This window comes from Penaeus vannamei, chromosome 39, assembly GCF_042767895.1.
Source record: "Penaeus vannamei isolate JL-2024 chromosome 39, ASM4276789v1, whole genome shotgun sequence".
In the NCBI taxonomy this organism is placed as follows: domain Eukaryota; kingdom Metazoa; phylum Arthropoda; class Malacostraca; order Decapoda; family Penaeidae; genus Penaeus; species Penaeus vannamei.
In genome coordinates, this window is record NC_091587.1 from 22,333,069 (window position 1) to 22,345,568 (window position 12,500).

General features: G+C 38.7%; 2 protein-coding genes across 2 annotated transcripts in view; both read left to right on the top strand.

Moving 5' to 3' along the window:
• Positions 1–8,781, top strand: part of LOC113822599 (leukotriene A-4 hydrolase-like) — a 12,709-nt gene extending 3,928 nt beyond the window's left edge. The window contains exons 2-5 of the mRNA XM_070116984.1: positions 4,968–5,083; positions 5,331–5,470; positions 5,622–5,766; positions 8,649–8,781. Coding sequence (XP_069973085.1) covers positions 4,968–5,083; positions 5,331–5,470; positions 5,622–5,766; positions 8,649–8,693 — 446 coding nt within the window. The 3' untranslated portion in view covers positions 8,694–8,781. The remainder of the gene's footprint in view (positions 1–4,967; positions 5,084–5,330; positions 5,471–5,621; positions 5,767–8,648) is intronic.
• Positions 1–12,500, top strand: part of LOC113806992 (leukotriene A-4 hydrolase) — a 70,569-nt gene that overhangs the window by 31,208 nt on the left and 26,861 nt on the right. The gene's annotated exons all lie outside the window — the stretch shown is intronic.

The following is a 12,500-nucleotide window of genomic DNA, read 5'->3' on the forward strand; positions in this document are numbered from 1 at the left end:
CATTAGAGTAAACAACAAAACATTAGGTTATTTATTACCAGTGAAGGAAGAAAGTTGAAGAAATTGCAGCAAATATCATATTTGTATCAAGTAACCTTTAATCCCTACTGTCTGGGTGATGTGACCATCAGATTATGAAAAAATTTGGCTAGAGGATAAAAGGTGTGAACATGCTTTCATGGACAAATTTGTCTGAGGGCTGAGGTGACAGGAAAACACCAACATGAATATTTTGGCAGAAGGCTAGAGTAACTGGTATGACTTGCCATGAATTCACAAAACTCTTGGAGGGTGATAAGACTCTGTGGGTATTTTGTAATGGGCTCCTGTATTATTTTTATCAGTAAATAAGTGTGGACTGTACCATCCATGAGTCATGGCTGAAAAAGTGCCAGCTCCAGGGAGGACATTATTTCAGTGCTCGGGATCCTAATCCTATGTACCGTTAGTGCAGGTTGTATCACAGAAAATTGAATATTAGAAAAAAAATGAGAATTACACAGATGACCAGATATTAGTTATTATTATTACTACTATTATTTACAAGCTGAGTTATTAATTACCTAAAGAGGTGATATTGAGTGTGTGCAAGGAAAACAGTCTTTTACCATCAGTATACAGCATACAAACATTGAAAAATGGCAAAAAAGTAAAAAAGCTTATGTAGAAAGAAACAGCAACTGTCAAGGGGAGGCAAGGCGTTATAAGTGTTCATGTGTATCTGGCCTTCAAGCCACATGCCTGTGAGAGTGACTACTCAAGTAAGCCTATTGCCTGCCTAACCTCATTCCTTCTTAAGGGGAACATCCGTAAGAATTGGGAGTTTGTGGAGTCTGGGGGGGTTGTGTTTGTAAAAAATGAGTTAAACCCATTTTCACACTCGTATAGGAATGTAGAATTTCTCACCTGAATATAAACCTCCATAAAAAAAAACTCAGCTGTGACAGGTTCAGTGAATCTTAGGCAGTCATTCTTGGTGTCATCGGAGGGGTTAGGAGACAGAGACTGAGGCCCAATGTAGGGGATCACCCTACCTTAGACCTCAGCCCTCTTCTCAACTAATTTTGCTTGGTCTTTTCTTCTCTCCTTTCCCATTTTGTATCTTCTTCATCCCCTTCTTCTATCCCATTCCTTAGGTGTGAGAGCCATGCTGAAAGGATGAAAGGCTGGCTTTGTGTCAGTCATGAACGGCTTTCGGGAGCCATGGGCATATTATTCCCTTGGTTAATTATGAAGCCCTTACCCCTTATGGGGGGCCCTGAGGGGTTGACCATTTCTTTTTCCCATTTTATTCAGGTACACAATGGCCAATAGTGAAGATTCTTTATCCTTAATAGGGGCATTAAGACTTGTCCTTTCATCAACTAGCCTATCTAAATTTGATTTTGATGGTTTTCCGACCCCTGTTCCTCCTTTGACCACAGCTCAAACCACGGATCCTAATACCCCCTCTTCGATGCTTACTGACAACTCTATCCATTCCAGAACACTATATATATACCCAGGTTATTACTCAACCCCCAGAAAGCACCTCTTCCTCTCTCCCAGCATTCTCCTCTCCATCTCCTACTGCACAGTCCTCTTCAATGTCTACCCCCTCTTCCCCCCAGAACTCTTCAATCTCAACCCCCTATCCCCCCCCCCAATTCTTTTGGATCAATTCTTTTGATCCAAGGTTACTGTTTGGATTCGCTCTGATCATTCACGCCTTGTCCCAGTTACATATAAATCCCAAGCTTGTGTACTATCTACCCTAACTGACCTTACTGGCAAACCCATACCTGCTGAACCTCACCTCTCTCATAATACTTGTACAGGAACTGTTTCTATTCCCCCAAATGCTTGTCCTGTCTACAACAAGGACTGGTCAGATAGTAAAAATGGCCTCCTTACCTGCCTTGCTGATTATGATGCAGTGGCAGTACAGTGTTACACTATTGCTCCCAGAGGCCAGTGTGGTGATTTCCATAAAGGTGCTGTCACACTAGCACTTTTTCCGCCAATTTTTTACAATTTTCTGAAATTTTCTCCATTTTTGAGCGAATTGTCGATTTTCCAGTCAGACAATAATGACCGTTTCCATCTGAAAACCTCTCCATCAACTTTTTCAGCCAAGCATAGTCAAATCAAGAGCTAGATTTGAGAATGTTTGTATTTATGTTAAATAAAATTGTCAAAAAATTTACGGAAAAAGTACTAGTGTGACACAGCCTTAACATATTTTATGGAAGCGGCCCTGCCTGTAAGCTCAATTTAAGGTTGCAGTTTTCAGATTCAGATTAGACCTCACTCTACGTGAGGCTAGACAGGAAGCATGATAGCGAGGTTTTTCTCTTTCTACCTATTCCAAAACAGTCCTTTGCTTCTTTGCCATCCCCCATCTCCACAAGATATGACCTTAGATGTCTAGCACATTTTTTTGTTTCAATTATTAACAATTAACCCTTATTCATGTGTGTAGTTTTATAGTTAATTAGATATAATTTTTATTGAAGGAATAGATAATGAATATCCATTGAAGGAAAGATTCAGAAAATTTCCAAAAATATTCACAATTTTTCCTCAAAAATAAGTTTTTGAGCTTCTGTACCACTATTCTCAAACAGTTTATATCCAGTCTAAGATTTGTTCATATCATTGGAAAGCTAATGAAATTCCTCAGAAGTTGACCATGATCTATTACTCACAATAATCTTGTTTTTGCATTGCATCATATTCCAAAAAATTGTTTTTTCAACTTTTTGTAAGAGTCACTTTACTAAATTTGTCATAACTTAGGAACCAATCTCCATGTCTTCATCTAACAATCAGCATTAGAAGAGAAATGAATGTAGTTTTTCTGGTAATTAGATGATAGAGATTGATTTAAGGAAATTAACAGAAAAATAACTGGAACGTCCAATCTTTCCCTCCTCGAAAAAGGAAAAGAAATAATATAACATTCCGTATCACTATTCACAAACATTTTACTGATTAAAATATTGATGTTATCATTTGACAGCTATTAAAAATGTGCAAAGTGATGTTGGCATTTGTACAAATGTAGATTTTTTTTTTTTTTTTTTTTTTTTTTTTTTTTTTTTTTTTTTTTTGAGAAAACTTTTGTAGCAAATTTTGTAGAAAATGAAGCATCAGTCTGTTTGGATTTTATCAATAGTTAAGCTGATTTTTACTAATAGTAGTACACTAGCGACATGTAGAAAAAATGGCTGAAAAAAGTTTTTTGAGGAGGCTATGGGGGATTTGTATAAATTTAGTACCAAAAGGTGCAGAATGGAAAAATACATAATATAGCCAAATTTAAAGAAAATCAGCAATTTTTTTTTTATTATTATTATTATTATCCTCCCCCCCCACTCCATTTTGTCCTTCCCATTACCCCGCTACCTTCCCTATTTTTACAGTTTTGAAGTTTATATTGATGGAATGACCTACGCTGTCCATATTGATGCTTTCTGTGCCAATGTCAGAAATGTTGGCGTTATGGCTAACCTGCTAAGCACTGTCTCTCCAATTGCCTGCTACTTTCTCTATGCCCAAGCTTGTTGTGACTTTTCAAATTTACAGTCATTTGTGATGGCTCCTATTATGTATTTTATAGGAGCTGCCCTGCCTACGAGCTCAAGTCTGAGGTAGCAATTCTTAGACTCAAACTATGCATCACTTTACACGAGGCCAGACCCCTTTCCTCCTCTACTTGGTCAATATACAGGAAGCCTGTCAACAAGTTTGTTCTCTGGCTTCCTATTCCAACAATGTCTATTGCTTCATCTTCTCCCTTATTCCCAAGATTCCTGCCCCAATAGCTCTTCCCCCTTACCCCTTACCATCCTACCTCTACTCCCTCTCCCAGTCTACATCCAGAGACTCCAATATCTACCACTTGCCTGATGCCTACACCTCATTCTCTCACTTTACCTATTACATTAGACAATCTAAATGTTCCACCCAATCTTCTCCCACTGCACCCTCTCCTACACCCACAACTTTCTCTGCTCCTCGAATAATTGTCTCCATTTCTCCTCATAAAAGCTTTTTCTCAGAACTCTTTGCCAAACTTCTCTCCAGAAACTCTTGAGGACATCTGTATCTTCCTAACCTAAATAATAACCCAAGAGAATGCTCCTCTCTCCCAACCTCCCTCCAATCACCATTCCTTCTACATTCAAAGTAATTGCCAATATCCATCCTCCCCCTCCTCAAGTTCCCCCTACCCCTCTCCCTCCCACTCTCTCCAGATCCTTCCCCTCCTGACTTTCTTCCTGATACTTCACCTCATTCCTCTGTTCCTATCTCATTCCTAGGATTCTTCTCAGACATTTCTACCTGCTAATTGCTTAGTAATAGCTCTTGCAGCGTTCCTCGTACAACATTCATCTTCCTTCCTCAGACGCATAGATACTATCCATTTGATCTAATCACCCTTCAACCCTTAACCCCTTTCCTCCTTTATTAAATTACACTTTACTCCAATTGCTTCCCCACTTTACCTTTTTTACTTCTTTACTATCCTATAGTGCGTTACAACCATTGACATCTAACACTTGTCCTAACCTTTAACTCACTTTACCCTTTTTGCTACAATGCTTTAACATATGACCTTTAATGTCTAGCATATTTATTCATTTTAACCATTAATCATTAACCATTATATTACTGATAGTAATGTCAATAGCATTATGATGATTATAATATCTATAATGACATCTGCATCAATATTGATAACATTATATTTTAAAATTAAAAAACAAAATCTCAAGAAAAGGCAAAATCAGTGAGGTCACAAGGTCTACTAATTGACTCCTTGATGGTTGAGCATTTTTGAAGTCATCTATGTGTAGGGACATTTCACAAAAAACAACAGTGAACACTTTATTTGCCAGGCAAGATTGGGCTGAAATTTTGAATTTCAAAGAATTTGATAGTAGTGATTTCAGAGTAATGAAGTTCTTCTTTGCCTCTTCCAGAACAGGTTGTGGTGGTATCAATAGACCTGAAATGGGATGTAGACTTCTCCAGCAAAGTCATCTCAGGCTTTGCCACTTTGACAGTGGAACGGAAGCAGGACGAAGCTCAGCACCTTGTAAGTCTAGGACCAATACTTATATATGTATGAACACTAATGGTGCATGTATAGACAGTAAAGTGAAGCAGAATTATTTTACTAAAAAAATTTACTGTTGCCTTCATTATTTTTTAGTTGAAGGAAAAATACTGGAATGATACATTGACAGTTATGAAATCTTATATTTCACACTGTTTTCTTGTATCTGTTTAACTTTTTTTTCTTAATCCTCTTAAATAGTGATGAAATTACTCTTCATTGTCAGATTCTGGATGCTCGTGACTTGAGCATAAAAGCAGTGAGGGATGAGGAGACAGGTCAGGTCCTGCAGTACACACTTGGTGACTCTCACCCGAACTTTGGATCCGAATTCAAGATCAACCTACCATCAGACACCAAGAAAAAGTATGATTTAGGGCATAATTATTTTGTCATTTCTTGTTTACAAGCTGTGGAATATCTTGAATATGAATATGTGAAAGTTATTAGGAAGAAATGCATTGGTATAATGTAGTAATATCAATTGGTTAACCATAGGGATTTTTTGATACTTCAGGTACAAGGTGCAGATTGAGTATGAAGTGTCCCCCAAAAGCTCTGCACTTCAGTGGTTAGATCCAGAACAAACAGCAGGGAAAAAACATCCATATCTCTTCTCACAGTGCCAGGCCATACACTGCAGGTCTTTGGTGCCATGTCAGGTAAGATGAGATATTGTGGACCACATTTACCAATTTATTATACAAACAACTGGCACCTATTGTGACAATGGAATTAAAGCAGTATAAGTTAAGAATTTCTCTTAACCCATTTACACCACTTGGTGGGAAGTGGTTAATATAAACCACATGTAGCCACAAATTCCATTTCCTTCTACCAATTATACCCCCATTTCAGTACACAAGCATGTTCTGGTATTGTTACCAGCTCTTTATGTAATTGAATTCACAAAGTATTAAATTAGAAATGCCATAATGGATAACATCAGATAGTAAAATTGCTCTTGTCAAAAGATGAAGATTTTATGCTTTTTGTGGCAGGTCAGCTACTAGACCAAGAAATAAGCATTGGGGATAATGTTACAACTCATTGCCTATGTGTGGCATATATGTCTTGCTATGCTGAGAATGGCAGGACATATGTCATGCCATTATCATCTTAGTCCAATCATAATTTATAGCTCTTCTACCATATGGACAATTCATACAGGACTTGACGTATATGAAAACAAGCATACCTATTTTCCACACATGGTATACACCATCCTGTTTATATGCACTTTAGAGTTAGTAAGGCTTTCCAGGATTTTCACCAGCACTGGGGCATTGGTTAACATTATTAATTACCTGAACAACTTTACTTACTTTAATACATAAAGTTTATTACAAGCAAAAACAGTTCCTGGAAGAGACAAAGGACTTTTTAAAAATTCAGGCATTTTGTACCATTTGCATTGAGCTGGCAGTGAGGACTATAACAAACATGATACTGTAGGCCAAGTGTCAGATGTGTCATCAAGGCATCTTTATAAACCTGAAGGAATTTGTAACTCCCCCTCCAAAAAAGAAAGAAATAAAAGAATATATACATATATATATATATATATATATATATATATATATATATATATATGTATATATTTTTCCTTTTTTTTTTTCTTTTCTTTTTTTTCTTTTTCCTTCTATTTACCAGTATGTTCAGATTTTTAACACTAAATATTACAGATGATAAATAGGGTTCTCAAGACATATAGGATAAGTCCCCATAGGTACCCTTTTCTCATAGGCCAGCAAAAATGGCAAGTAGGAATGTCTATACATTTAATTTTGATAATGATGCTTTCTGATCTTTCGAGAGTAATTTGCCTCCCTTTCATTTCTACATTTCTATGTATTAAGAAATCTGAACCAAGGGAAGTATCTCAGATAAGGTTTTTCTAAAGTGATAATATTTCAAACTCACTTGGAATTATATTCCCAGAAAAACACTTTAGGAGCCTCAATATTTTTAAATGGAAAGAAAATTGAATCCAGTTTTTAAAACTGGGTTGACCCTTGGACCTGGATGACGTGGTAACGAATTTCTATGGAAAAATTTTGGCAACTTTGCCTACAGATTGACGTAGAGGATGCCGCTCAACCGGGCAAAATGGACTGCAGCTCGAGTGGACGCGAGAATAAACCGTCGATAGCGAAAACATAATGATGGAAAAGACTGCGCCATGAGTGTACAAATCTCTCTGTAGTGAGTGATTTGACCTCATTTGGTGCTTAGGAAGGAGCTTTAGCATTATTCCTGTCTGTTCGACAAACGAATGTGGAATGTAATGTGTGTAAGGACTGACTGGGAAGAGTGGCCGGCTCCAGGGAGGTTCGCCATTTCCATACTGTGAATTGTATTCTCTCACCACTGTGACTGAAAATTACAAAAAGAAAAGGAAGAGATATAGAAGACAAATAACCAAATGTTCCTTTCTTCTTCTTTTTTCTTACACTGAGCTGTTTACTACAGAACAAGATTGGAGTTATGAGAGTCAAAAAGGAAAATAAGTAACAACCATCAGGATAAAGCAAATCAAAAGACAGATATGGACATTGGAAAATGGACGATAAAACTAAAAAAGTTTGCCACAAAATAACCTATTCAAAGGGAGGTACAGAGTCTTGTCATCGCACATGGAAGTTCGTGGCGCATCTCCAGCTTATATTAGACTGCAACTCTCCGGGATGCTACAAGTTCTATGTGCAACCCACTGCTTGCCCAGGGTTTTCAGCTCTGTGATTTCACGTCCACAAACTGGTATTTAGGAAGGGGTTAAGTTGAATTAATATAAGACCAAATCTAACTGTTAATATTAATGAGTTATTGTGCAAGATGGAAATCCTGAAAGGAGTTTATTCCTATCAAATAAGAAGGTCCAGTGAATCCAGGGCATGTAAGTATGTAAAATTCTAATGTATTTTCTTCTTCCATCATGCCATGCACAATAACAAAAATGTATGAGAATTGCAATATGTTAGTTTCAGTCAAATATAAACATTATTATAGTTTATTTAGAAAAGATGAAGCATTCACATAATAGTTAATATTGAAGTGCATGGTCATAATACACTAGGCCTTTATTAGGGGTGAAGGTGTCCATGGACTCAGTGGCTAGGCCTAAAGCTATGTAATGCACTCCACTATTGAAGGTCATGTGATAAATATATATGACATAGGCCATTATGTCATGACAGCTAGGGCCTTCCCTGTCTCTGAAGGGTTAAAAAAGAGAGAGAAATAAAATGGTAATGATTATGTTATGATAGGCAACCTTCATAACAGACTAGAACTTTTACTAAAGTACTGCATCATATATTTTATATTCATTTTAAAATGAATGAAAATGGAACAGTTTTGTAGTGAATATCTAAAAAAAAATTCTAAGTGAGGCAAAGCTGTATTTCAGGATCCTAACAGCATATCTGACTTTGTTGTGTACTTGGACAGCTTTCCTTTTTGATGTATCTTATTGTGGAATAGATATTTATATTATGATTTATTTTCCTCATTTTCACTTTATTTTATTTCTTTTTTATTTCAGGATACACCAGCAGTAAAGGCTACATACACAGCAGAAGTTTGGTGAAGCAGCCTTCCGCTTAATTGGTGGTGCTTATGGGAGTGCGCTACTTGAGATGGCCACAAGGAGGAAGGGAAATGGGACTGTTTTTCAGGTGGAAGTCATTAGTTAGTTCTTTGAATAAGCTAAGTTTGTCAAGTTTGATACTTAGTAGAATTAAAGCAGTAACTAGGTTGCAGAGAGTAGTAAAACGGATAGGCTTTGTGAAAAAAGAGACAGAATGCAGTTGTAAAATGGGTAGCACTAACAGAAATTATAAACAAAGATTGTTATCTCTTTTCTAGTTTGCATCTAAAGTTTTGTTGGAGATATGTGAAATGAGGGAGAATTTTTTTCTAGTTATTGAGCAGAGGTTCTCAAGGTCAATGAGAAGACTGTATCCAGATGTTAAAATGGTTTATAAGATTAAGAAAAGTGACTCGAGCATTAGAGCATTAAGAGAGGAGTGAGACAGGGATGTCTGATAATTGCAAATTGATTTTTATATAAAGTGTGATTCAAATACCATTGTGAAGTACTTAGAACAGGAGACTCACAATTTTTTAGTTGGTAAAGTACACTGCTGATACAGTTCAGGGAACCAGGAGAAATGATTTTATTTATAAAGTTATTCATTTAGGGAATTGACACTGAATATGAAATAGAAACTTTAAAGGATGGAATATTAACCCATTGGATCCTTGCCAGTTGTGTGTAAGCGGAAAACACAGTGTTGATAATTCTGGGCATTGGACTTACGTAACTAGCCAACATCCCAGGTGCAAATGGCAGATGCAAGCAGTGCATGAACACCCATGAGCAGTGCACAAGACTTACTGTCTTCCCTTTGCAAAGTGTGTTATTATACTGTAAACTTTTTAGCCTTTTTGGCCATTTTCCAAATGTCCATATTTGTCTTTTGATTTGCTTTATCCAAAGATAGTAATAGCTTATTGTCCTAGCACAGATTGTATATCATCTCACTAGTGTAGTAAATAACTCAGTGCAAGAGAAAAAGGATGGAACATTTGGTTATTTGTGTCACATATCTAATTTTTTTCATAATTCTCAATTTTCCCTAATACAACTCTGCACCACCAGTCACAGCAGCCAGGAATACTGGGTGGACAGCTTGGAAATGGCGTCCTCCCTGGAGCCATGCTCTTCCAAAGTCACTGCACTGTACATACATTACATTCCACATTTAGCATTTATCCAATGGGAATAATAAGCTAAAGCCCCCTTCTAACTGCCAAATGAGTCAAATCATATTCCAGCATGAGGGTTTGTGCACCTCGTGGGAAGCTCTTTCAGTCACCTTCTTTTCTGGCCTTTTGCTCATGACTGTCAAGATTCGCATCTCCGGCCCACAACCATTTTCCCCGATGACGGCACTGTCTCAACACTGCACCTGGCCCATATTATCATCTTGGGATTGTAGTGATTAAGATATTGTTAAGATATTATTAAGAGGAATACCAACAAGGATTATTGGACCTTGGATAGCAAGCCTTCTGTATACTGGTACCTGAAAGTGCTGTAAAGTGTGGAGTTAGGGGGCCTGGTTCGTAGCTTCTTTCCTGTTAGTTCAGGGAGTGAGGCAAGGCTGTGCTCCTTGCACCAACTCTTTTCAACACTTTGCATGGACTGGATAGACTGGGCGTAGAGCTACTTGTTCAAAGTCATTAGTGTGGGCAACTGCTGGGCACAGATTTACAAGGTTACAGACCTTGGACTTTGCTGATGAGCGCTTGGACATATCCTATCTGAGTCTTTGGAAACCCTAGAAAGGCATGCTCTCCACATGCATTTAGCTTAATGTGCTGTAAAGCCCCTGGGTCTAGAAGGTCTCCTGGACCAAGACCAAGGGTCCAGGAATTTGGGGACTTGATAGGGAGAACCTGTTCAGTCGATGCACGTGCTAACTGCTGCGAATGGACATTGAAGTCACAGAGGAGCTTTACATATACCTTGGGTGCAGTGTACGTTCATAACTCTGGGCTGTCAGACCATGAAGTCAGCAGATGGATTGGCCTGGCAGCAGGGGTCATGAACTCTCTCAACAAGAGTATTTGGAGATGTCGGTACCTGTGCAGAAGGACCAAAGCTTCGGTTTTCAAGGCCCTGATAATGCCAGTTTTGCTATACGGTAGCTGGAAACCTGGACATTGTCCTGTGCCTTGGAGGCCTGCCTTGAAGCCTTTGCAAGGTCCTTGCGCCAGATCATGGGGTACTGTTGGCGGGACCATGTGTCCAACCAAGGTTGCATCCGTGAGACTGGCACAAGCCCTGTTATCTGCACAATCCGTGATCGCCAACTCAGGCTATATGGCCACCTGGCTTGCTTTCCTCAGGATGATCTTGCCCATCAGGTCGCCTCTATTCGAGACAACTCTGGGTGGAGGAGGCCTGTGGGACGACCAAGGAAGTCATGGTTCTGGGCAGATCGACCAAACCTGCCGTGAAGAACTAGAGATGGGCCGAGTCCCTGCCTGGCTCTAGCCATGAGGGATCCTCGTAGGTGAGCGAGGGTGGATGCGGCTATGCGCCCCGTCGGCGCTAGCCCCATGATGATGATGATGATGAAGATATTGTGGACAGTGAGGGGCTTGTTGATAAACAGAAGTAATAAACTTTAAACCAGAAGAAGAAGGATTTGGTCCAATTTGCTACATGGTTGCAAAGCATAGATATTATCAAAAGCAATGATGGTAATAGAAATCATGTAAATTTTGAAATATGAATATGGACAGATATAGCACTGTAAAAGGTAGCCTTTAACCTATTAACCCATTTATGACGGGTGTCCCATATGAGACACCCAGAAAAATAAACATCGCCAGGGGTCCGACCAGTGTGGTGTTGGATCAGAGCTTACGCTCCAAATATATTGCAGGCCGTGGCTGGCTTGCGGGCAGATTCCAGGTCAGTCCCATGTGCTAATTTTGTAGCCACCTGGAAAATATTATTTTCGGCTTCAAAATATGCTGGCGTTAATGGGTTAAGAGCATAGATAAACAATACTTAAATTCATTTGATGTGGATGATATGTATTCCATATCACAAAAATATTTAGCCGAGAAGCTGAGAGCCTGGGTAATAGGAACTTGTCATGAGATATTGTGTCTTAGTGGTGGGTGACATGTTCATGGAATCACTGTGATCATTTAGGAAGTAGCTCTTGCATTATTTGTACCAGTAAAGGAGGGTACCATCAGTGCATCATGAATAGAAGAGCACCAACTTTAGGGAGGACTCTCTTTCCAGTAACCCAGTAACCTGTTCTTAGCTTCCTTTACCAGCAGGGTAGGGTTTGTTGTGAAAAATTGAATATTATGAAGTAAGACATATTTTACCAGTCTGATCATTGAAAACAGTCTATTCTTGATACATCATAATGTAATAACCACGACTTGCAACCTGCAGCTCAGAATAGCAACACCCAGCTAAATAGCAGCCACCTCATCAGCTCCCCTGTTGATCTCTACTCTATCTTCAACAACCAGCCAAACCTGTGGGAACACACCCACAAAATCACTCCCTTAAGAGATACAGACACCAGTTATGTAGTAGATGCTTCTTTCGTCTACTATAATAACAAATGACAAATGAAGATCTTGGAAAATGGTAAAATCCCGATAAGTAGAATAAGAACTAATGGCATAGCAATGATCCGGCAAGGGTTCTTGATGCTGTGTACGAGAGTTGGTTTGGGCTGGGTCTACAAGACACACACCCAGGAGAGTACCCACTCAAATAAGCCTAATACCTGAAATAAGCAGTTGTTTTGGTTTAGGGCATAAGATGATCCATGCCTGCCCCAGCATCTAGTAT